Source organism: Cydia pomonella, chromosome 2 (assembly GCF_033807575.1).
Source record: "Cydia pomonella isolate Wapato2018A chromosome 2, ilCydPomo1, whole genome shotgun sequence".
NCBI classification, from domain to species: Eukaryota; Metazoa; Arthropoda; class Insecta; order Lepidoptera; family Tortricidae; genus Cydia; species Cydia pomonella.
In genome coordinates, this window is record NC_084704.1 from 10,508,686 (window position 1) to 10,535,994 (window position 27,309).

Sequence of the window (27,309 nt, forward strand, 5' to 3'; positions counted from 1 at the left end):
TATGTATGTTGAATCTTAGGTAAGCTTTTGTGTTATTTTGTTAATAGCACTGCCCGCAATCACTCTGCTTCTCTCTGGTTCACTGGTAGAGAACCTGCCTGCTGGTGCCTTTTGGCATTAAGTCCGCCTTTTGTACTATAAGTTTTCTTTTGTGCAATAAAGTTTAAATAAATAAATAAATTCGAAGGACAGAAGTCAGGTGGTCTAGGGGTGGCGTCAGCTTTGATGGCTGAAGGTGTAGATTATCTGTATTCCCTGATAAATATGACTTCGGTCTCTTTAAAATAAGAGTGAATAGGCTGAACGCTGAAATACTACTGAACGGGTGAGCTCCATTTTAGGCCCTGTCTTCTCTTTCCATCAGATGTGATTAGGGCCAATCGCCGACCAGTTTATAAAAAAAGGTTCACAACACAATTAATTTATAGAATATCGTTAAGCATTATCAAGTCCGCCAATTTATGTCTTCTTTAATTTAAGAGCTGGGCTCTCGTTGGCGCAGCTTGATGAAGTTGTCTCCATCTTGGTAGATCCGATGCCAGCCCTTTAGTGTCCTGGCACGACACGGCTCCTACATGCTCCTTTACTTGGCTCATATAACTTTTTCTTGGTCTTCCCCTCCCTCTCCTTCCATTTATTCTCCCTTCTATAATGTTTCTGATGAAGTGGCCGTGTCGTAACAGGTGGCCGATCATTTTTACTATTCTATTTTTAATAATGCTCATTAAGCTTCTCTTTTCCTTCACTCTTTTTAGGACGGCTTCATTGGTTACTCTTTCTGTCCAACTTATTCCTTCCATCCTTCGCCAACACCACATCTTAAATGCTTGTAAATATTGTTCATCTCTTTTATTTAGTGTCCATGTCTCACATGCACATAAAGCGATAGACCATATGTATGTCTTCATAAATCTCTTCCGTATGTTTAAGGATATACGTGATTTCAATAGTAATAATATGTTATGATTTAAAAAAAAGTAAAAAAAAACTGGGAATTTGAATGGCACGCATCATTTTCAGTCAATGATATGATAACCTTAGAGGGTACCTCAGTTAGTGTTGTGGGTAATAGGTTTTAGTTATAAATGTTATAATATATCTACATGATTTGTCTCGAAGCACGACTTTGGTTCCCTGTCACTCGACCTCGGAAAAACATCTTCACGTTCCAAACGTAAGAAAGTGTTCTAATTTTGAATTTGCTCCTAGCTGCCTTCCGTCAAGCGGAGAGTCACGAACCCTGTGCAACCGTTTACCAAAAACGTTTCAATTAACACGTAAAATATAAGCGTTAGAGTCTAGTTTCGTGTGTTCATAATTTGACAGTTCGTTCGAGTTGTCGATTTATTCGATTTAATCGCTCACGTAGTGTAAGGTAAGCGTTCACACATGGTTGTCACGCGCGGTTTCAGCCTCATCTCGCTTTCACTAGTCCGTGTGAGGTTGGCTCAAGTGGTTATGGAATACCGTTTATTATAAACGCTCTATGTTGTCGTAGGTTATCGATAATGATCATGAGATTGGTATTAAGATATTATTATATTGCTTGTATTTTCTCTTTACTGCGAAGAGATTACTGTAGATAAGTAGGCACATAAAATAACTGAACGACTGAGTAACTTAACTTTGTATCGCATTGTAGTTTTGATATGACATTGTCAGTTAATTCATTCGTTGTTCGTGCAAAACACCATGTTTTTCTTGAAATTGGTAATTTCTTACATTTTTAGGGTTCCTTAGTCAACTAGGAATCCTTATAGTTTCACCATGTCCGTCTGTCTGCTCGTCCGCGGTTTTGCTCCGTGATTGTTAGTGCTAGAATACTGAAATTTGGCATGGATATATAAATCATGCATGGCGACAGAACAGTAACATAAAAAGTATAAAAAAATTGGGTTACCTCCCATACAAAATGTTTTTTTTTTTAAACGAAAAGAGTCAGCAACAACCATCTTCTGAGGGTCCAAAAATATGAAAAAAATCGTAACCCTAAAGCATAGTAAATAATTTCAATGAAAACTATAGGGAACATGATCGATCTAGCCTTTTATGAAATATTGCTAAAAGTCTTCTTTTCTTGCTTAAAACATGCACAAAGCGCTGCGAAGGTACTCCCTTATGATTGTAATGTACATGATACTTACTAATAGCCCCCGTTTACCCAATTCTGACAGAATAGTATCTACGGAACCCTACATTGAGCATAACCCGATATGCTTTTGGCCGATTTTTACCTATGATTAACTTAATACCATTTGTAGGTACGTGTTAGATTATAATTTCAGACCTGGCTTGTTCAACTAGTTCTACTACGGAGATCAGACTTCTTATTAACGTGAATGCGGCGGTCAGTTATGTTTAAAATATTGACGTTGTCTTCGTAGAGTTTGTCGAAAACTGTAAACGTATGATGGTTATTATGCAATTGTCATAATACTAATTGAAGCTGTTGTTCAGCATTTGAAATTAAAAATAATATAGGTACTGCAAATAAAAAATAGTGTATACTCACTTAGGCGATGTTTGCTCTGCGCTTCTTTACAACAGTCGGGATGTAGAAGATGGTACCAGCTCACGCCGTGGAGCGAGCTCCTGTCCCAGCCCAGGTGCCACTCGCTACTGGACAATAAAATTTATAATTGATTACGACAAGGTTCGTCGCACTAATCGAAATTTAACTAACTTAACTAAAATTAGATTAATCTATATAATGAAAATGTATACAAATTGTTTAGTTTAGTCACCTGCAATAATTTACGGGGTGAATATATAGGTCATACTGAGCAACTTTTACGATTTCGTGGTTGGTATCGTATACAATAAGGCGTTACTTTGCGGAAATCCGCAAAAAAAAATACAAAGCAAAAGCAATGCAATTTTTTTTACAAATAATTAAATTAGCAAAGTAATATTTTTATACATATTTCTTCCTTACAGTAATTTCTACTACCTGAAGGTTGTCTGGAAGAGATCGCTTTTTAGCGATAAGACCGCCTGTTGTTGCTTAGTTTTTTATGTTAATTACTGTATTTAATCATGTTTTCGTTGTGCACAATAAAGAATATTATTATTATTATTTGTCTGTCTTACCATATCTCGGGACCATGGGGTCCCGGACCTTTGGGAGGCATGCGTGGGGCCGAAGCCAACAGCGCAGAGGCCCTTTCAGACAAATTAATCTAAAAGCAAGGGATACACGTGGCGGATACCATCCCCGAGCGCACAACATGATACATCCGGAGATGGTCCCCGCCAGGTGCAAAGACTATTGCAGTGCAGCACTTTTGTGCTGCGATGGGATCTAAGGTCATAAGGCTATTGATTTGAAAGTTGGATGGACTGGATAATGGGCTATGGGAGGAGACTAACGGACACCTGCCGTGACAATCAGTCTCGGAATTTATTATTTTGTGTTTTAATTAGTTGGTATCGTAGTATAAGTTTTTTAAGTTTCTAAGTGACTAAATAAACAGCATGATGTAGTGTACCTACATAACCTACATTTTTCACTTAATATAGAGACTTTATTGACCAGTGTTCAGGTAGTTCCTTCAATTGTTGACAGTAGGTAGGTAATTAGCAGCGTGCAATTAATGGGTATCGAGCAGTTCTAAGAGTGCGCACTTAATTTAACATTATTAGATGATCTTAATTGATCATTACCTACTACGATATTATTAAAGTCTCATTCAGGCAAAAGTAATTGCATCTAAACCTTGAACTAAAAATAAAACAATATACTTAAAGAAGAACAAAATCTGAAGTTAAATTAAATTGGACCTTTTTATTAAATGCAAACACTAACTCTATCAAATTAAAGTTATTGTATGAACTAAGAACAGAGCAAGGCCAGTTGATTGATCGATGTGATGACCCCTCAGATATTTGTTTAGCCAGTGTCAAGTTCACTTTAATTATATTTGTCAAAATTATAATGAACTGTCTTACTTAATATCTGTTTCATTTTGATAAACTATCAATTCTCGGGCGAGTCTACGAAAGCGAAGGTTGAAATGTCAAAATCAATCATTTTTGTTTAAGTAAGCTCTGAGAAATCAGCCTTATCGAGTTTTATTAAACTTTGCGCACTTAGTTTTAAATATTTGGTATATGTATAATTTATCTAAGTATGTACGTATTTAGATTTTTTTTAATTGTTTTTACTAACTACGCTCAGTACCATTGGTACCTACTGCAAAACTTTAACATGGTGGTATTATTTTAGTAAAAGATAGGTATAGAATTATTAATAAGTACTGATTATAAGTTAATAAATAGTAATAATATTAACTCAGAGACGATACTCTTTGTTTATCCCTTGTATTCGGTATCTTCACTACTTAAACTAGAATTACTATGTTAGGTACTAGAAATGCCTTAAAAGTAATGGAAGCAAATTTATATTTCGAAATTGCAAGCCAATAAAAGGTTTGAGTATCCATGACCTCCTTTATAAGAATATTTAAACTTCAGTCAAGTGCCATTGATAGCAGTTGAGACAAATGCAAACAGCTAACAGCTTATAAAATCATTGCGTCAATCTAGGATATACCTAATCATTGTAGCTACTTCTTTATAAGCAGATATAAGGCGCAAACAAATTAGTTACCGATTTTGTTACAACTGATAGTACTCGGCTCCTGGAGTACTATTTAAGTATGAAACATTGTAGGTTTTATGATGTTTTATTGGAGAAAATTGTAAAACAAATTTGCTACGTAAAACACCCAGTTAATGAGATAATTAAATGAGATCTCATTAAACAGATTCACTGGCCACTTAACTGGCCACTTCGCGTGCCGCCGAACCATAATCACATTTAAGACAAACAATTGTTGACATGACAGAAAATGTGAAACATCTTAGATCAGTTAAATGCACATGATTTTTATATTTAGATAAAATAGTTTTTTTGTTCGGTACATGAAAACAAAAAAACATATGAAAAGTTTACTTAATTTCTATTTAAAGTTATTCGTTTTAATGTAAAGTACCATCTCTTAAAATATCGGTAGCTAATATGTTAGCACGTTATATATCATCAAATGCAAAATGGAAATTTTAAGAATGACGAGAATTATTTCGAATCGGTTGTTGCTTTTATAGAAGGCGACTATAGTGAAACATTTTAGCAACATTAGGTACCAAAATACATTGAACTGCTTAAAATTACATGGTATGTATGTTAAATAGAGTATGATAAGGTAAGGTGGGGTAAGTCTATCACCGGGGCGAGACAAACACTTGTATGGAATCCTCATATTATTTGTCTTGCCCCAAGCAAAATAAACTATGTTCGCCTTAATCCACCTTACCTTATATAGATACATACAGGCTGTCGTAGCGAGGTCGTTTAGTAATAACATACGGCAGGTAATTCCTATTCCGATCGATATACTTACTTCATCTCAAAATCAATTTACGAAAAATACACGAATTTAATAATAATCTAAAAGCTCGGTATTAGGTAATTGATGCAAGACTACCTTTGCCAGCCTAGGCCGCCGATTGTCTTTTGAGTATTCATGACTGGTGCGTCTCGGTAAGCGTCCGCAAGTCCCCCTTCCCAGTCCAGTTCCACAATCTTTCGCAGCTTATTATTACGAACGTGATGGTGATATGTCTGCGCGTTTCAGAGAAAACATTGCCACAGCTTGTGGCAAAAATTGGGTTTAAATAGGGCGGTAAGTTTGCAACCACTTGGCGTCTGGACTTAATACGGTGTCTAATATGTGCTGCACAGGGCGTTGCTTCTGGTCTAATCGGCTCTCTAAAAGGCAAAATGTGAATACATTTGTATCAATTACATAACTCAAGCGGAGACAATAACTAATGCCAGATTTTATTTATAATGAGGCAGTTGCTCATTTGAAATGAACATAATGTCTCGAAGACAGGACAATGATTGTTGTTTATGGCACACGCAACAATATGGTATTTACTGGTGGTTTTGTGCGATAATCTTCAGGATATTGATTTGACATGTGCTTAAGTCATATGGCTGTTACCTACCTAACAAAAAAAGCTATGTTATTCCGGAATACATGTATTATTGTTAGTGAACTAGTTTTAGTTCAAAAACTTTTTAGCTGCTTGGGTTGGTTTTGTCAGTGCAGTGTCGATTGTAGGGGCTTTTTCATTTGTTTCATGCCTTAATGTAATATTCTTGTCTAAATAAGATTATTATGAAGTACTTACTTCCATTTTAACTTACAAGCCAGTGACAAAAGGCATTAAGGCTCATGATCTTGAAGTAACTCGTTTCTCAAAGCAAACAAAACGCTTGTCATGCTCGTATTTGCTTATACAGTTTCACGGTAGCTTGTAACTCCGTCATTGTATGCAAAGTTACACTTCCGAGCAGGTGACAGGCTTAATGTTTACATTTCATTAACAAAGCGAGAGGTGACAATACATTATAATATTTTATAAGGACTATGTAGCCACTTAATAAATTGCATCTTTTCTATAAATTTGAATACTACTCTTTGGGCGAGGTTAGGGATTGCAAACCGGATTGGTTTTCAATCTGGCCGGATCCGGCCGGATTTTGGCCGTAGTCCGGCCGGATCCGGCCGGACCGGATCCGGTTTGGCATAGGGATATAAAAGTTAATTACATGACATATTTTTTTAGATTTTTGCGTAATCCGTATTCCTATATCTATAATTTGAAGTTAATAAATAACTTCTTAACAATAAAATAGAACTTGGTAGTAAAAAGTGTCACAATCTCAATATCACTTTAAAAATAAAATTTGAAATCGGTAATTTATTAACCACCATTATATTATTCCATATATTATTATTAACCATTTATTGACCATCTAAAAGTGGTCAAATTTTCGTTTACAATTATAAATTTGATTAGTTTGCAAAGCCCGATGATGGGATGTGGGGTGGGAATTGGAGCTCCTTGAAAGGACAAGTTTTCGTAACTGTTCTTTGATTGAATTCTTTGTAGAGTCTGTTTGGAAAGAGAAGAGTCGTGGAATGTATTGGGCCCCATACATTCCACGACTCTTCTCTTTCCTCACAAACTCTAATATTGACATCCATTCTAGCATAGAGAAATAAGAAGAACATAGAGTGCTCACTCCATACATCAGTTTTGGTACCAAAACGCTTATTATTTTCGTAGTCGACATCTAGCATCGAGTAGCGGAACTCTCAGTACTGCTACTCGACAATAGATATCGCGGCAAACAAGAGTAATCGGAATTCTATTTTCAACTCCTACGCTTACTATTATTTATTACTTTTAACGAAGAAATTTTACTTTTAACCAATTATGATATTAAATGCGCTCTAGTATTATCTTGCTTTTTTGTCCGAAAAAGTAGTAGACTGTATGATTTAAAAAATGTACTTTTTTAAATTTATAGAAAAGTATATTGGTCAAATTATAGGGAACAACACACGACACGACGATCTCATGCGAAAAATAATAGAATGTAGGATTGAAAACCATCGCGGAACGGGACTCCGTAAGAAAAGTTACATAGATCAAATAAAGAATTGGCTAGACGTAGAGTAGCATGTACCAGGAGATGAAGGAAATTGCATAAGATTGGATGAAATTGTAAAGACAAAATATTCTCTCTTAAATTTGAATAGAAAAGAATCTATATTTTATCATATATATAGATATAGCGGAGAAAACTAAAGATTATCAATATTATTATATATTTTTCATTCACACATATTGATGAGCCCAACTGTAGTCGGTTGAGTACCGCCGACTTAATCCTGCTCATTTGTTTACTTTTAATCTCCTATCACAACATTATGACACGACATTAACCTAGTCTTTAGCATAAATTACAAATGCCTTCCATGGCATCTCCATCCTTTCATTTTTCCTTCTATTACAGTATTTATGTAATCGTCATATCGTGCCACCAACATGAAAGAAGAAGAAATCCTCTTCTGTTCCCAGTCATCGTCATTATAAATATATTTTTATCTTACTAAATTTAAACTTTTTAATTCGTTTTTTGTTCTGTTCAACTTCATACCTTGTATCCGTTGCCTTTTCCGCATCTGAAATGCACAGCGCGTGCTGTATTTAGGCGTTTTTTTATTTTACCGGATCCGGTCCGGATCCGGTGATTTTTACCGGATCCGCCGGACCGGATTGCAATCCCTAGGCGAGGTACATTTGCATTTGATTCTACATTTGCATTATAAATCCGAAAGGTGTTTTTTTGGGTGCTTCTGATCTTAAATTTATTTTAGTTAATTGTAAAAAACTATCGCAAGAGCTCATTTAGACGATGCGAGGACTCGCATGTGAGTTTAATTTCATTACGCTATTTTAATGTCGGTATTAATATTCGCGCACGATATAAGTGAACCCCTCTAATTATTTTTAAAATATTTTACTTAAAGGTTAAGTATAAAAGTAATTTAAAATCTAGTACAGTTAGGTATCTATCAGCTTTTTGATGAGTTATAGCAATCGCTATGATTTGTGTTTGACATGTAAACAAAAATATGATGTATGTTTTTGATATTTATATCGACAACAAGAAACTGGGTATGCACATATTTTTACCTACGAGAGAGGGAATACTGACAGAATAATCTCGGTGTATCCTAAACTTGTTTCTACCTAGAATTTCAATCTCTTTACTCGTAAAATGTATGCTGCCACCCTTTTTGTGCCGTCAACGGGCGACAAAGTCTGACCGCTGTTTGCCATTGCATATCATTTCAACTGGTATTATTTCATGCCATTGAGCGCAACAGCGGTGACGCGGTTCATGAATATGAAATGCCCTCAATAGATATGTTGTCATACATCTGCCTGACTCTGATGGACAGTAGCACTGACTTACGCATCAATAACCTTTGTTTATTGTGCCTGAAACCTTGAACCAGTACCGGGAATGTAGTAGGAGGTCTTTAGGAGGATGGTGGATTATTGTGCTACTTAGTTACCTATTTAGATAATTTACGTGTTGTAAACATGACTTTTGACTACCTATTTCTGTAATTATTATCTGTATATTATATTTCTGAAGGTTGGTAGATGACGAGGCAGTTTTTAAGAATCTGTTGGTGAAGTTTTTGAATGAGCAATGACTGAATCCTATAATTGCATTGACTAGTATAACAATTACAATGATTTGACTTATTTGAAAAATACTATTAAATAAAAAAAAAAAATTTTGCCATTTAATTTATCCTAATAATCTTTTTCTTGATAGCTTTCAATTTTTTTTGGTCTATCTGGACAGGTTAAAGCTCTAAGCCATACTGCCTTGTCACAAGTACGATTATTTTCTTTTCAGTAAGTTCAATCCAGTAAACGTCTTCAGTAAATACTATTCATAATAGGTCAATTCCGAAATTAATGTCTTCAGTAGTTTTAATTTTCGCAGTACTTTAAGTAAAATGCGTCTCTTCCAGTTATTTAGTCATATCCACTAAGTTTCATAAATATTTTCCCAAATAGACAAATCCTGTAATATTAGTTTAAATGCATTGATTGCATTAAGAACTTAAATAGCTTTTTAAATTTACCACTGATAACCAGAGTTGAACATAAAGATAGCCGTATTTTCGTTTTAGTTTTGTTTTGACATGTTTAAATTTCAATCTTAAGTTATTTATAAATCTGTAAATATGCTGTATAGTTGTTTGGATTATGTAAATATGTTTTATATTTTCTGATTTGCACGCCTTCTGGCTGAATGCGCTGATACCAATATTGATTATGTATGACAATAACATGTACTAATGTACGTGCATTGTTAGCAAATAAATATTGAAGTTAAAGTTTTTAAAATTGCAGTAAAATAGCGATTGATTTTAAGCCCTTAAAGAATAAAAGTGTCAGGTGTACGATGCAGCGCCACCTAGTGTTCGCAACTTTAACAGCGCTGTAAAATTATGAGCGCAACAAAATAAAGATTATTCCTTAAAAATATTTACTGCAATCCAGTAAATAATGTCCGAAATCTTTTCGTTTTAATGTTAAATACATGTGGTTTTTAGTTTTATTGGAAACAGTATGAATTATTTGTGTATTTAATACTATTATGTAAATTTTCTTTGTAGTTGTTTTATTAAAAATTAAAGGAAAAAAATATTTATATTTTGATAGCCCATCTCGTGATCCCCTGAAAGAGCACCGGATACGTATGATGCTTGCAAGTATAAAAACGTAGCTTATCTTCACAGGTTTTAATCAATAACTTTTATGTTACTACGACGCTCCGTCTCCGTTCTACTATTATATTCCGTCGCTCTTCGTAACGTAACGATTTTGACAGAAGCCAGGCAAAATGAAAGTTGTGCCACAGATAAACTATAGCAGCCCTACGCGCCAAAAGTATGTTTTTGACGGACTTTCAATGTCTGTAATTATAACTAATATTAGTATGACAATCACATTTTTTTTATTAACAAGCAAGTTATTTATGTGTTGATATATGTTAGATAGAATGTTTAGCGTCACGTTGCTTTAATTAAAACTTTTGTGAGACTCGAACATATTAAAATTATTTTAAACATGTTTAAAATCAATTTTAGAAGATCTTCACGGAGCACCGACTGCACGGCCTTTACTGAACGAGCGCGCAACGTGTACCTGTGTGTGTACGTGTAAATAATATGTGTAATCATTTTAACCTCCCTAACTACGTAACGTTGTTAAGCCTGGAATAATACTTACTATATAGGTATTATAAACGTCGTAAAAATTTACTATGTATTACTCTTTTGTCCATTATAATTACAGTTTACCATACAAAAGCTAAGTCTCGTGATCCATTTTTATCGTAAATATGATTTAAAAGCAAAAATGGTGACCAAAACAACTGACGAGTATGGCAATTGACAGAAACACCGCATAGGATTTCGCAAGTTTTTGCCACATCAAGCTCTGTGATCGTTTTCGTTTGCGCGTCAAGCCAAGCCCAACCCGGCCAATATATATGCCCACTATTTCCCACATATATCTCCTATTTCATTTGCTCTTTCATATCTTTGGATTAAACGCGGATTACTTTAAATCAGTTTTTGAACCGGCTTCACCGAACGCTTATGACACAAGCGCTCTTGAGCGGAGTGACGCCGACAACTCTATCCTCCAATTAAATAATATAACGTTTTCAAAACATGAAGTTCTTACTACATTAAAGAAAACTGACGAGAATAAGGGTCCAGGTCCTGACGAGTTGAGTCCTGTGTTTATCAAGCGTGCATGCACTGCTTTAGCACTTCCGTTACAGATAATATTTAACAAATGCATGATTTTCGGCACATTCCCGGATCGGTGGAAAATGGCACACGTCACGCCTATACACAAATCAGGCGCTAAAGACAATGTGCAAAATTACCGGCCTATTTCCATCTTGTCATGCATTCCAAAAACTTTTGAGAAATTGGTTCACGGTCGTATATCTAAAATGTTAAAAAACCATATCCTAGAAGAGCAACACGGATTTGTCAAAGGTAAATCGACGTCTACTAACCTTACTCTATTCGTTAATACCTTATTTGAGACTCTTGATAAAAATGTTCAAATTGACACAATCTACACAGATTTTCAAAAGGCGTTCGACAAAGTTGACCATCTGATACTATTAAAAAAATTATCCTACAAGGGAATAAAGGGTAATCTCCTCAGGTGGTTCGCGTCGTACCTCCAAAACCGCACTCAATCTGTAGTTATTAACGGATTAGCTTCTTCATCTACAATTGTAACTTCCGGCGTGCCGCAAGGCTCAATTATTGGCCCATTCTTATTTGTCTTGTTTATTAACGATATTTCACTGTGCTTCAAGAACTGTAACTTTCTGTTGTATGCTGACGATTTAAACATTTATAAAAAAGTTCACACTAACGAAGATGTTCAACTAATTCAAGACGATTTAAACAGACTCGATGATTACTGTAAGATTAATAAGTTATCCTTGGCTTACAATAAGTGCAAACATGTCATTTTCACTAGAAAAAGCAACGTACTACGAAATTCATATAAACTAAATGAATACTCCCTTGAAACAGTAAACAACATTAGAGATCTAGGTGTTATTCTTGATACGAAGTTGACACTAGACACACACATCGACCACATTCTCAAAAAAGCATACCGAATGTTGGGCTTTATTATGCGCGTCACTAAACCCTTCAAACAGAAGCTCAGCCTGACTTGCCTTTATCAAACTTTAGTTCGTTCCAATCTTGAGTACGCGTCAGTTGCATGGAGCCCTTTTTACAATGTATACTGCAATAAGCTAGAAATGATACAAAAAAAAATTCTTACGACGCCTTAATATTCGATTGAAGAATCCACAGTGCTCCTATGATGAGCTCTTAAATAAATACAACATGCTAAGATTGCGGGACCGCCGTTGCATCGCCGACGCAGTCATGCTACGTGACGTATGTGCAGGTGACTTAGACTGTCCAAGTCTCCTATCCAAAATATACTTTCGCGCTCCTCTCAAACTAACGCGGTCTACACACCTCTTCAGTCTACCGAAGACAAAGACTAACGCCGGAAAACGTGCACCTGTATACAGAATGTGCGACCACTACAATAAGTCTCTTCTCGAGATCGATCTATTCTCAAAATCCCGCGCCCAGATCAAGACAGCAGTCACAAATTTATATAGAAATAAGATCATATATACCTAGGTAACTTTTCCTTCCTATTTAGTTACATATAAGTAATTAGTTTATGTGCATACGTATATTATACACTAAGTATCTCTAAACACTTTCAATGTTGTAAACCGCATGTTAGTCTTAAGTATTAAGTGGTATTAGGTATATGTTCTTCGTGAGATACGTATATGGAAGCATCTGTAGTTAAGGACATTTATGCTATTTAAGTCTTTTTTGTTCATGCCATGTATGTTTTCTGTGTTATCTCCTTAATAAATAAATAAATAAACATTCGTTAGCCTCACTTTGTAACCGTTCATGCCTGTTTTAGAATCGAGACGGGTATTTTGTTACAGGTAGGATATTACAACAACCAACTGGCCATGCTGGATGTATTCTCAAACTACACGTGATTAGGTAAGTTGTGGCAATAACATACAGTTAATCCCAAACTAAAGAAAGGCCCCACAAACATAGCTTACTTGGCGTCGATGTGCAGTATCTTCATGTCCATGGTGTGCAGCGTGGTGAAGACGTTGGTGGCGCCGTGCACAACGCACTCGCGCGTCTCGGGCATGGCGAGCGGCGTGCACGCTGCCAGGAACACCGGCTCGTTGCGGCTGCACAGCGGCAGGTACGACACGAAGTGGCCCCGCACTAGCACTACCTGGATAAAAACATATATTGAACAAAAGCAAACATCGGTTGAACATCAACAGTGAACAGAACTCCATTTAGAAAACGTCATCAGTACATAATATATGAACTTTCTGCGAGGAGGTGTAATAAGCAGAAATTTGTAATACCTAAATAATTTTCAGTTTTAATATGGGCATTTTAAATAGAAAACTTTTATCCGCTATACTCAAAGCTCGAATGTCACATCTGATATGGTTTTTATCTTTAAATTTAATTGGGCATTATAAAAATAAACTAACTTATCTATTAAATAAAACTAAATTAAAACTAAAAACTAATAGTAAATAAAATTAAAATATGTCTAAAAAATTTGGCCCCTTTGGCATGGTGCCGAGGATGCTGGCAGCATTTCCCCGCTGTATAGCGATGCTAATACGTTGTGCGAGAAAGCTGCCAGCTCTTCGGTCACCTGTGAAGTCGAATTCTAATGCTATATTCATATACATGCAGTAGACTATCAGGGGGCACTTTGCGATAAATGTCAGTATAAAGTGTTTCTTTGATTAGTCGAAGAGTTTAAATTCGTACATAAGTTTAAATAGTGTGCGATATGATCATAACTTCCTCTTATATTAATAGAAGATCTACAAGATTTTAATGTCCTCTGAAAAAACTTGTATGTATACCCATCATTACAAATACGACAGACATAATAAGTCCCGCATTCATCGCCGACAGATTGGAAGGGGCAAAAAGTTTAATCCGTATGATATCATTTTCTGAACCGGATCCATTTTGTTTTCAACGGCCTCGCAATGATATAGGCCATCGAGGATACGAGTACACTGCAATAAGGATGAGGCCGATAATTGTTATGTCATGATGGGCGATTCTTCGTTTTCTAAGCTTTCAAAAGAGAAACTGCAGCGCTCGCTACTTACATACATAATTCGTTTAGCGCACATCATTTTTCTTTCACACCGCCGCTTAGCTCCAAAAATAGGATATATTTCAAAACTGCACCAGATTTAATCGTCCCAAACAGTCAATCCATTTCTCGCCGTTACACTATGACCTGTTAAAAAGGCTTAGGGCGTGGCAGTTTGACATTCTTAAGCGGTGCTAGACGAGACGCCGACACAATAGTTCACAGCTCGGCCGCTCACCGAACGATCCGGATTCACTCGGCCTTGGACGATATCGACTACTTATTGAGTAGGCACTAGCTTTGTAATCATTCTTCCTACACGGTTATTACTTAACACAAGTTTGTATAAATTAAGCTCTCGCGTACAAAATCTTCAAAAATTTCATACGATACATGGGCCCGAACCTACACATTTGATGAAGGTTCTGAAATACAAATTCATATACGCACAATGTCCCGCATGCGGGAAAAACGGAATAAGACTGACCATAGAATCAAAAGAAGAAAGCACATTTATTTTATACCAGATTTAATATATGTGCGATGTGCCATACATTAAAAAAAACTCTATAATTGTATTTACAAATCTGGAGATACTTTCAACAAGTCATGGGTACCAAAAAGTTCAGATTTACAGGTGCCTGCCGGGCGTGAAATGGAGCAACAATTGCATAAAAACTAAATCTATTTTACAAGACGTATTAAAATCGCTCCACTATAGGCCAGATTATATCATGCCTTATAAATGCAGCAGTTAAAGAACAACTCTCACAACGTCTTATCGCGTTTTACGTTGGATTTCAATTGAACCTTATTTAATAGGAACAAAGTACTATTTGCCACTAGTATTATAGGCGAATAACAACTTATTGAGGGTTATCACTTAAGACGTTGTTGTACGGCAGCATTTATTAAAATGTGTCTACCTTTACAAAGTTCAAATTATGAAAGTATGAATATTTTATGTCAAGTTCAACCTCGCAATTTTGAGTTAGAAAGGATATCGTTAGAGAACTAAAAACCAAGTTCACTTAATGTTCAGATTATTACTTACTAAGTTTAATTGTGACTAAAGGAAATAAAATACAGATTATGAACTAATGGAGACGTCTTTTTAAATCTAAGTTAACTAACAAAACAATGCATCAATTAATAAAACAATGGACAAGAAATATTTACATGATTGCCATTGCATAAGTAACTAAAGTAACATAAACGACAAGACAAATTTTGCGATAAATGAGTAATATTGTAAAAACTTTCATCGAGCATTTGTAAGATACTAGTTGTGACCATATGGCTTACATTACAGTATACCTATCCACAGATTTCATAACAGGGCCTGATTTGAGTAACGTACAGGGCGATCGATCGTGGACACTATCAGTCGGACCCGAATCCATCAAACATACCTACACGCGTCATGAGGTGAACAATGAACGGCTTTCTAATGACTGATAAAATTGAGTGACCCGTGTCATGTGTGGGTCGGTAAAGACAGTAGCTTTGACAGTTATGCTGGGGTCTTATGATTCGACTTATTGACGTGTTATCGCTTTGCAGGAGCAGACTTTATTGTAAAGAGATTTAAAATTCATATTAACAAAAGCATTATTAAACATACTGTGGGATTGGGTATATTTGTATAAGATTGTCTCATTGTTGATAAAAAAAGGAATATGTAGACAAACCGATATTTTTACAAATTTATAGAATAAAATTTAGCAATGTTAGTAAATTTGTGAATTTAATACAATCTGTTATCAACTTGAAACAGTGGGAGCGAACATGGCGTGTGAGTAGGTAAATATTGTTAGAAGTTTATTGTACTCGTAATGTAGACTACGTGTTTCATAGTAACTGTATCAAAGTAACAAACCGGACAAGTGCAAGTCGGACTCGCCCACCGAGGGTTGCGTACTTTAGTATTTGTTGTTATTGCGGCAACAGAAATACATCATCTGTTAAAATTTCAACTGTCTAACTATCACGGTTCATGAGATACAGCCTGGTGACAGACGGACAGACAGACAGACGGACGGCCAGCGGAGTCTTAGTAATAGGGTCTCGTTTTACCCTTTGTGTACGGGACCCTAACGGGATTATAAAAAATACATCTGAAAAAAATCGAACACGAAACAAATCACTTAACCGTTTTCAAATAAAAATACGAGTGCAGAATGTAGATTTGCTTTTTAATACGAAGGCTTAGCCAAGTCTGGTCAGAAGAGTCACGAGAGTCAGTCACGAAAAGTTACGTCAGGACACACCTCTCATCTTATACTATGTTCCATTTTTTTAAAATCCTTTATAACGGTTTGTGGAGTTTACTGGCCTGCGTGTACGCCGGTCAATCACGACTCCACGTGTCCCATAGACATATTGTTATGTTGTAGAGTTGGTTCGTGTTAATTAAGTTCTATGACGTCCATTGTTTCTTTGAATTTATATGAAATCCTGCCATGAGATAGCGATACGTTATGTAGTCATTATGAAGCCGATGGTCCCGGGTTCGAATCCCGGTAAGGGCATTTTGTATTTATGTGATGAACAGAGATATTTGTTCCTGAGTCATGGTTGTTTTCTAAGTATAAAAGAGAGAGAGACATAAAAAATTTAAAAGGTTTCCTAGTCAGTCTATGTGGATTGACTTATTCAATAGAATGAGCCAATTATAACTGTATATTCCTACTTATATTTATATTAAATTTCACTACACTAAATATAATTACTTTAAATGATCTTTAAGAAAACTTTGTATGAGAGACGAGCATACCGTTTAACTGATTTAAGTATGATTAACACATTCACTGGGCAGGTTCTCTGTTCGTAGGCGCTTTTCGCTACAAAGCGGAAAAATAAACGCGTAGCTCTCGTTGGCAGTAAAAACGTTAATAAAAATATATGTTATATATTTTTTAGGTAAATTACATTTTTTGTCAAACTTAAATAGCAACAGATATCTTGATATCAACTCAGAACTATATGCATGGTAACAGAACTCCAATAAAAACGTGATCTGTTAGATTTTGATATTCAACCTTCACAGACACTATCAATATAAGTTCGTTTCTCCCGCACCAGGGAGTTAACTAGCATGTTTTTATTTAAATGTGCAACGCGTCTTCAAAACAATATTCTTCTACAATCGAAACTAAACTGTTGTCACTGATCGATCAGCCGTGTGTCGCGGAATTCGGCTACGTCGCGCACGCGCCAGCGCGCGGCGTGCGCACGACGAGCTCGTGACGTCACCTACACGTCACGACTCACCATACCTTTCACTGCCAATTACCGATTCATTATTTGTAATAACTTTTTATCTAAATTAAGTAGTTTAATAGTGATTTTATCTTTTATGTCCGTTAGTTACGACATGATTGGACAAAATTTTATGGTACTAGTTATTGATACTATTAATATGCGCATGGCGTTGTCTCGATCAAACATGCCTGCGAAACGAATCCAGTGTGCTAAGCGCCTTATAGTTATAAATTATTCCGATATTTTTTTGGCTTTTTACCTTTAAATAAAAATAGGTAAAATAGTTACTCAGGCATTATGTTATTTTATCAATTTAATCTCTTACGTCTTTGGCCGTCTTAAACAGAAAATCATTCGAATGTGATATTTCTCATGCTATGAGCTTAAAAATAGCTTTATAAACAAGGTTAAATGAGGATAGCTGTGTGCCACATTTCAAAGACCTGAACATACTTACATTCCCTTGCCTCTACATTTTTGAAATTGCGATGTATATTAAAACAAACCCAACACTATTCAGGACGGTCTCTGAGGTATTTGCTAGAAACTCCAGGTACCCTCAGAATCTCTTTCCTGTTTCCGCAAATACTGCCCTAATGCGTAAAAGTGTGTTCTGCTTAGCTAGTAAGATTTATAACAAATTGCCTGTCCATTTTAGAATGTTACCCCTAAATCAGTTTAAGCATGGACTCTTGACATTTTTAATTAAAAATTGTTTTTACACTATTTCTGAATTTTTGCTGTATAATTTTAATACTTATGATTTGACATGACTTTCAATATTAATAATAACTAGGTATTTATGTAGATTTCGCATGTTAGTATGTAAGGAAATTATTCAAGTTTTTGTACGCCATCAGGCAGGGTATAGTGATACATATATTTATTTACCACCACTGTAATCAGTTTGAAATACCTATACTCACGAATAAAAACACTTTGAACTTTGAACTTTGAACTTTGATACAAAGGTAATATCAGATTTGCCACCCGTAGCCTCGGTCACACTCTTACAATAGTATACACATACAGTATGCAAATAATACATCTTAATATAGAGGAGAGCAGTGCCTTCGAGTTTTGTTATTACAATCAGTGCATTTACATTTCATAAATAAATGCATCTCCTGCAGCTAACGACGCCACACCGAATGTTTTGTGGACATGAGCCTTTATTTAAATACGTTTTATCGTATTCGGTGTGAATTTCAGATTCTACGGCCGCGGTTTTATATCGTTTTAGCATTTAAACTGGTGGGTGAGTATTTATTTTAAGATTAAAATTGTTTTTGCCACGTGTTAACTTATCTGATTTTGAAGTAAGTAAAGGCTAGCACTGAAATTGCTATTTTACATAAATGTAAAATCTGTCCTAAAATACGGCTTATCGGTTCACAATCTCACAATTTCCATTTAAATAACTAGCGAGATGTATATCGGAATATAACATTAAAATAGAATATGGAATTCAGTACATGGACTTGAAAACGAATAAACTGAACTACCCTTAAATTGAAAATAATGAAAATGACGATTTTGGGGCCTTCAGCGCCAAGACAGTTAACCGGTTCAACATTAATAGCTGAGTGTGTAGTTACTCGAGCATCTTAGAGACCTATTGGAATCGAAAGATTAGATGATAGGTAGAAAAAAAGGTTATATAATATTTTCCAGCGAGCTGGACAGAGTCTACAGATTTTTTAAACATTCGCGTGGTTAAAATATCATTAAGTAGCTTGTGGATTTGGTCGTTTTGGTCCAAGTTAATGCTATAATTTTTCTATAACTTAATCTGACAATTATTTGTACGCATTTCCTTAATCTGACGAACACAAGTTCGACGCCCGATTTGCACAATATGACTGTCTGATTTAGAAAATTGGTAGGTACATATAATTAACAGATTTAGTAAAAGCACTATTATAGCATTCATTTGGACTAAAATGACTAAATTTACAATCTTCTTAACGGTTTTTTAACCCCCCCCCCCCCCCCCACCAACCAACGGCTCAACATCTAAAAGTAGTTAAGGTATAGACTCCACGGGGCAGCAAGATATCACTCATGTCTTATGCGCTCGAGTAACTACAAAAATCCCCTCTTGGGCTCCCCATAATGTTTAATTTCTAATAAAAACTATTTTTGAATGAAATGAAATCTATTTTACAATTTTAATAAAATTAGATTTCTTTATATCATGATAAAAATAACACAATACATTTGTATCTATATCAAAATTATGTTTCTTTTCTCATCATGATCGTCAAATATTAATTGACGATCATGATGAGAAAAGAACGGCAGAGAGCGGTTTATTTGTATAAATTTGAAAGTTGTAATTTGATTTGTAATTTTTATAATTTTAATTAATAAGTCAAAAGTATATATTGTAAATTGAAATAAAAAATATAATATACTACTTATTTTTTTCAAAGATGGTAAAAATACCAGTGCCTACGCCAATTCTTGGAATTCGTTGCCAAGCGGACCTCGGGCTACCAGGAGCCATGGAAAAATGCCGGGACAACGCGAGGAAGATGATGATGATTTAAAGTTGGTAAAAGTTAGTAGCATGATTACGAAGACCGCAGAATAAAATTTTACATTTATAAGTATAATCAAGGGATATAATCTATCATGACAACACCAGTTAGGATTCCGTACCCAAAGGGTAAATACGGGACCGGCCGTCTGTCTATCCATCACCAGGCTGTATCTCATGAACCGTGATAGTCTACACGTGAAATTTTCACAGATGATGTATTTTTGTCACCGCTATAACAACATATACTAAAAACAGAATAAAATTAATATTTATGTGGGGCTCCCTTAAAACAAACCTGATTTTTTTTGCCGTTTTTTGCGTAATGGTACGGAACCCGACGTGCGCGAGTCCGACTCACACTTGACCGATTTTTAATTTTTATTTTCACACTACTTTCCATTACTTTTAGGTAGCTAATTGCTATTCGAGCCAGCTTAGTAAATATTGAGATTCACCCACTTGCAACACTTTACTTAATACATTCGGTTCCAAGATTGAGTGACAAGGGGAGTCAGTCGTAACAGCTAACTTTCAAGTTTGATTGACGCCTGCACTTACTCGTTGAGTTAATAATATTGAGTACTAATTTATACTGTAACCACTTCTATTTACTTCAAAGACGGCATGACGTAATGCTTTAAGCGTTTGCTCTTAACACTTGAAAATGGATTTTATTGGAACACTTGGATGGATTTTATTGGAAGTTGGCCCATTCAATAAGTTTAACTGAAATCGCGCAAATCGCTAAGTAAATCTGCGTGTAGTAAATAGTTTGTAATGTGAAACACTGTGTATAAACACTTAATGTTGGTGATACAAACTTACGCGCAGATCAACCTCAGTACAAAAAATGTTTAGACATATATAGTTCGTGTCATCCACGATGACGCGCAGATTTGTCAAATCTATCCTTTAATAACATGGCATTACGAGTCAAAACACGCGTCGTCGTGGATGAAACGATCTACAAATTATACAAACATCTTAAATATTTGCTAATTCTTGAAAGGAATTACATATTGCTTTTACTCGTATTTAGACTGAAACTACCCCGGTAGGTAATGGAAAATACGCGTTACTTGATGAACTCTAACACCAATTTGAGTGCACATTAGCGGCTATATCAATTACAAAGGGAAACCCGATTGAATGATACATGAAACAAATTAACCTATTGAGCAAAAAGCTACGTACAGAGACATATCATTTGGCCGTGTTCTCACGGACTCTAAAAATCGAGTACCAATCATTACATGGACCTCTCGAACTGACACGTAGGTATATTAATTCCAGTAATGACTGTCCGAATGAGGCTTCTTTCGTCACACCGTATAGAAAACATCAAATACATATAATTAGAGGTATCTATAAACTACGGGAATTGTGATTCGTCTTCTTTAATTACGAAGGCCGGGCTCGAAGGTTGCGGGTTGTGAAATCTATTGATTCTGCTCGAAGGTGATGCGATCAATCAGCGAGCATTTATGTTTGGTGCTGGTGAATTGTACCGGTTCTTGGTAATTGTTACTTTTGTCGGATTCTAGAATCGTATTATTTATATAAAAGCAAGTGTTTGAGGGCAATTACAATTGAATTTTAGTCATACATTCGTAATTTGTATCTCATCAGTCTTATAATCACAGTGTTTGTTTAATCAACCCAAATTTACGTTTTTCTAAAACTGAGTAAGTCCGAAGTGTAACTTTTGTTCTTATCTCATGTCTTGTTTTATACTTTTTTATACTGTAACTTTATAATGGTGTCACAATGTCAATGTCAAATACGGGAGTCTCGACACCAACTACAACTTTGTTGCATTTGGAGTCGAGACTCTTGGTCCGTGGGGCCCCGCAGCGCAGGACCTATACCGGCAATTGGCGAAACGGCTGGTGGATGGGACCGGGGATAAGAGAGCTGGCAGCTTCCTCGCCCAACGCTTGAGCATAGCGATCCAGCGAGGAAATGCTGCCAGCATCCTCGGTACCTTGCCACGGGGGCCCATTTTAGATTTAGATTTTTAGTTTTATATAGTAGTTTTAGTTTAGTTAATTGTATTACTTATATAATTTTTTTTATTAACTTTTCAAGTGACCTAGTTTAAATGTATTATTAACCAATAAGGACAAGGAGTCTCAAATAAAATCAGTCAAGACTTTTTAACATTTTGACAAGCAATTACGTCCAGGATCTTGTTAGATTAAGTGACATCCGGAGATACGAGTAAGTATACAAAGCGTGTGTTGAGGTCAGTTGATTTCCCGGTCAAGGTACCTACGGCTTTTAGATCTATGCGGATATAAGTTATAAATAGACAGTTAACTTTTTACTAAATAATTCGTATTATTTCTACTTTACTCGTAATTTTTAGGAAATAAAAGTGAACATAAAGTTATTTAGCTATTGTAGGTAACAATGTTATTCTTACTTAAGTATTTAGAAATGGATTATTCGATGTTAAACGGTAAAACTTTACATTAAAATATTTATAATGTTGTATCATATGTATTTTGTTATATTTTATATAGGTTTCAAAACGGTCCATCAACAAAACTATCATGACATATAATAACATGAATAGAGAGATGACGAGTTACTGAATGCTTGGTTAATATTATCGACCTTTCTTGTTATGTTTATGTATTTGCTTTAAAAGGCCAAGTTCGATGGTTAATCCAGCAATATGGAATGCCCTCATATCTAAATTAATCTTAGTAGAGTCTATTATCGTTTAAAAGTATACTGCGATGGATCTACCTATATAACATAATGACATGTTCAAAATGTTTAGAAGAGCAAGGCGTTCGCACGTGAATGAAGGCATTACAGCTTCATTGAAGATCAAGTGCGAGTTTATGTGTGTTGAGAGATAACATGAGATGTTTTACAGACCATCAACACCTTTACTTTTGTTGGTTGTGTAACCCTTTGAGGTTACCTCTCTTTTGGAATTGGATTTAGAAGGTAATCCTTATTTTAATTAACCTGTAAGTAAACATAAAATATGCTTGTACTGTTTTAAAGATAATCTAGAGTTAAAATAAAAAAATATATTATTGATATCTTACACAGGTTTTAAAATTGACATTGCGTCTCATTGTCATTTTACTATTTTACAAAATAAATATGTAAGGTTTACTAATGTGTAAAAACAAGCGGATATAGAAACAATCTTCCCTCATTATCACTGTTCTAGTTTTGGCGACTGTTTCTTTTTATGGTATTTTTAATATGTTTCCATATTACGCGAGTCAAGTTAGTTAAGTAGCAAGAGACATGTAGTTAACTAGTTACATTGGTGACACAGCTAGGAATGTTGCATATGTATACGATCAACGCCATTATTGTAATACGGAATAAGGTCAACTTGGATCCTAAGTACCGACAGCATGAAAAAATCGAGCACAGGCGTATTTAAAAAAAAAAAACTCTCGAATAAACACGAAAATCCATGGGTGCTCAGACTTGAATATGCTATATCTTTTTATTTTATTTTATTCTTAATATCATTTTTCAAAATACACACCTAATAGCTAGCATAGTCGATGTGGTGATAGTTGATCTGAAATAGTTCAGTTAATTTAAGCCAGGGATATGAATTATTACGTCAGAGCTCAGAATTACCGACATTAAAATATACGTATCCAAGAGTAGTTTAATTTAGTATCTTCTTCTCTGTCGTATACTCTTGTCAGAGTAGTCGTGGTCATTATGGTCGTTGTATGGCCTTTTTCATTGCTTCCCGCCATTATTATTATTATTTTAAAAATAACGTACAAAATAAACGAAAAAAAAATATTACATAATACACATATTCCAAGCACACATTAACTCCAGTTTTCCCAATAATCCCAATAAATAACACTTATACAAATGAATATGCGACGCTGGCATTTCTGCAGTCAGTAGGCAGTACCAACAAGATTGTATATTTTAACTAGTTGCAGAAGTTTCTTTTGTCATTGTATAATAATGATGCTCCGCGTTTCTGATGTTTTGTGTCTTGGAATGTGCTACGATTAGACTTATGCTATGCGCATAGACACGGATTACACATACAGTTACCGATACACTTTCAAAATCATAAAAAGTATATTAATATGGAAGACATAAGGTTGAAAATGAGATGTAAAGCATCTAATTACATTAAGACTTATGTTTTTGTAGATCGTGTGATCGATGGTTTTGGTGACGCTACAGAGACATAATGGGAGTTAAAATTTCGGCCAGTAATTGATGGGGAGAAAGGCCGAGATTTGATTAATTGGAGTGGTTAGAGCAGGTAGGTACGTATGGGTTTCTGCAACGGCTCGTGGTGGTCGACCACCAGCGGCCGCGTTATTGATAACTTAGCTTGTTATATAAAATTCCCCTTCGGTTTAAAGGTCGATTTCGAGCAATACGTTCTGTTGCGGTTTATAAATTGCTATAGAAGGTATTAACATTAGCATTGTATGTTCGAGGGCTGCTTTAGTTCAAAAGGATTGAGGGTCATAAATAACGATAGATACGCGTACGCACTTATGTGTTTCACTTAATATATTAAAGTACTTTAGCACACTAAGTACCTATTGAGTAGAGTGACGGGAGTGTGCACTGTAATAGGTTCAATTGGTAGGACAGAGGGCTTTGCTCAGCAGCAGCAGTAGGACATGCTTCCATGGTAATAAAACAATAATTAGCATATCCTTTTCAAAATGTATCAATTATTCATAGCAACTAAAAATATGTAATTATCTAAAATGTATCTTCTCCTACTTCAGTCCAGTAAAGTTTCAGTGTCCACCAGTCCTGAGGAGCCCACTTTGACAGAGTTAGACTTTTCGTCTAGATGAGATACTGCTAGGATTAAGTGTGTGTCGGTTTCGTGGCCGCAAACCCATTAGCGCTAAGCGACGCTTGCGCAAGGCACACTTTAGTTCAGCAGTTAGGCGCAAGTTAATCTGGGAAAATGTTCCCTCATAAAGTTGCTATCGAAATGTCTATAAAATATTAAACACCTTGGTGTTTTGTGTATGCCCTTTGATCGGTTATATTTCTTGCAATATCAATAACACCGATATTATAAATTGACATGCACTTGATATATTTGGCATGTTTATACCACTTGACTAATATATACTTTTGAAGGAGTAGAGGAATTATCCATCCTACCTATTCATATATGGAATAAAATAATTGTTAATATATATACAAGCATTAAACATACATATACTACAAGGAAGAACACACTTTTGTTTTAACTTGATAACTTTTACCTTATTTATATAGTGTGTTCGGAAAGAGCAGAGTCGTGGAATGTATTGGGCCCCATACATTCCACGACTCTTCTTTTTCCGCACAGACTCTATCAATACTTACAGCAAGTATCTTTTTAACCAGAATATATTATGTTGTCTAAATATATATCTTTAGAAGCGAAAGAATTACCCTCGTGACCCAAGACAAAATAGAAGTACCATGAGAAAATGGACTTGTATATGTTCTTAGCTACAAAGATACCAGGTTTCCATCATTTTATTATAACCTTACGTGGAATAACTGCAAGTAAAACACCGTTTAATATGAACCTGAATGATGATTAAATTATGTTTATAGCAGTATTTGCAGTTATAAACGGGTGACACGTCCGATAGAGTCATGCACTTTGTATTTAACGATGCTGTAAAAGCCGATAGTGTTAAATACGAGCCTTTAATAAAGCGCTGTTAGTGTAAGACGCTTGTTGATAAGATATTGAAGGCTTCATGTAAATAATGGCAAAATCAGGATAATTTATATCTGAACGGCATTACGTTTTAGAAGTTGTAACAGTAGGTATCTACATTCAGCAAGAACATTTTAATCCAGATATCTAATCAGTGCGTCGCAATCTCACATTTTTTTTGACACTTTGTCGCTTTCTAGTCTGAGAGAGAGAGGGAGAGAGAGAGAGAGAATATGTAACCATACTTTCAACATCCAAGAAGTTGGTTGCATATTAAAAATCTTTCCATATTTCAGCAGCTGAATAACGTGTATATGAAGATGTGCCATTATATTTTATTTAGATAGCATGTACAATGTAGAGAGAGGACAATAGAGAGTTTCAAGTTCATAGCTCAAAATAAAACTTGTACCACATACAACATTTCATCCCTTATTTTACCCCCTTTTTTTCAGAATCGCTTCTTATTACTTGTACATTCTATACATTCTATAAATGTAACCTGATGTGCAAATTGTAACTTTTTAGCTTTTGTAGTTTCGGGTGGGAATTGATAAAGCAGTCAGGACACACGCATTTACATTCGGGCATGTAAAGAAACCTAACGAACCTAACGTACCTAATATTTGAATAAATCTATATGTATGATTAGTTTCTTTTATAAAACCGTTTCTTCTACTGGAGGGGGCTCCTCTCCTTCGATCTCCTCTTTTATACGGTTTTTGTGTGGTTATGATTATGACTAAAGTAATATATGGTTCATAGGTTGCTCACAACCATACATAGGTATGTATTATTCATATTTTGAAACATTTATGAAAAAACAAATTATGACCACTAAATATATGATTTAATTTTTTATGTGTATATTAATACTATGCACTGTAATACTTCGAACTTAAAATTGTATGCGAATTAAATTAATGACTATAAAAATTATGACATAAGTCATTTATGACAAAAACCCAGTTACCTAGGCTCAGGAATAATTCTGACTAAAGATTATTATTATTATTATTATTATTAATCATTTATTTCAAATAACAAGGATTCATAATACATGGTTAGTAACATAATAGCTCATTATCTTATCATCTACGTTAGTATTCTTATATCTAAGGTTTTTATATTAATAGTAATATAGGGCTATGTACACAAATAAATAAATAAATACTCCATTGCAACAGTGCGCACATCACCCCACTACTTGAGCATTGTTAGAGATGTGCACACTGCAGCAATGTCGTATATAAGGACAATCAATCCTATCCGCTATCATGGCCAGGATGCTGTTGCGGCTATCCCGCACCCGCCGCACCAGGGACGCGCATTTCTTTCTGATTGTTGCATAAAAGCAGTCAACTCTCGCTTCCGCAAACATCCCTGATGCGCTGCAGAAGCGGGGCTTATTATGACTTACAATTTTATGCATAGTGTTATGACAAAAGTTACTATGCGACCAGAAGGAGTCTCAGCAAACTGACCAAAGGTCAATTTCACGAAAAAAAATTTTGTTTCATTTAAATCGCATTTAAAATGAATTTTTACTTTGTTTTCGTAAAACCTAGTTTTTTCAAAGTGCCATGTTTTTTGTCACTTTTTTACATCT

General features: G+C 35.2%; 1 protein-coding gene and 1 long non-coding RNA gene across 3 annotated transcripts in view; both read right to left on the minus strand.

The window, feature by feature from the left end:
- LOC133533934 (PAS domain-containing protein cky-1-like) overlaps positions 1–27,309 on the minus strand; it is a 139,444-nt gene that overhangs the window by 24,271 nt on the left and 87,864 nt on the right. The window contains exons 7-8 of one of the 2 annotated variants that reach the window (XM_061873031.1): positions 13,103–13,287; positions 2,513–2,616 (exon numbers count right to left, since the gene is read on the minus strand). In XM_061873031.1, coding sequence (XP_061729015.1) covers positions 2,513–2,616; positions 13,103–13,287 — 289 coding nt within the window. Of the gene's footprint in view, positions 1–2,512; positions 2,620–13,102; positions 13,288–27,309 lie in introns of both variants that reach the window. The other variant, XM_061873025.1, reaches the window with a different exon arrangement.
- On the minus strand, positions 16,115–19,435 carry LOC133515593 (uncharacterized). The gene is made up of 2 exons (XR_009799044.1): positions 18,419–19,435; positions 16,115–17,872 (listed from the first exon to the last, which is right to left on the minus strand). It is a non-coding gene; the product is annotated as an uncharacterized LOC133515593 (long non-coding RNA).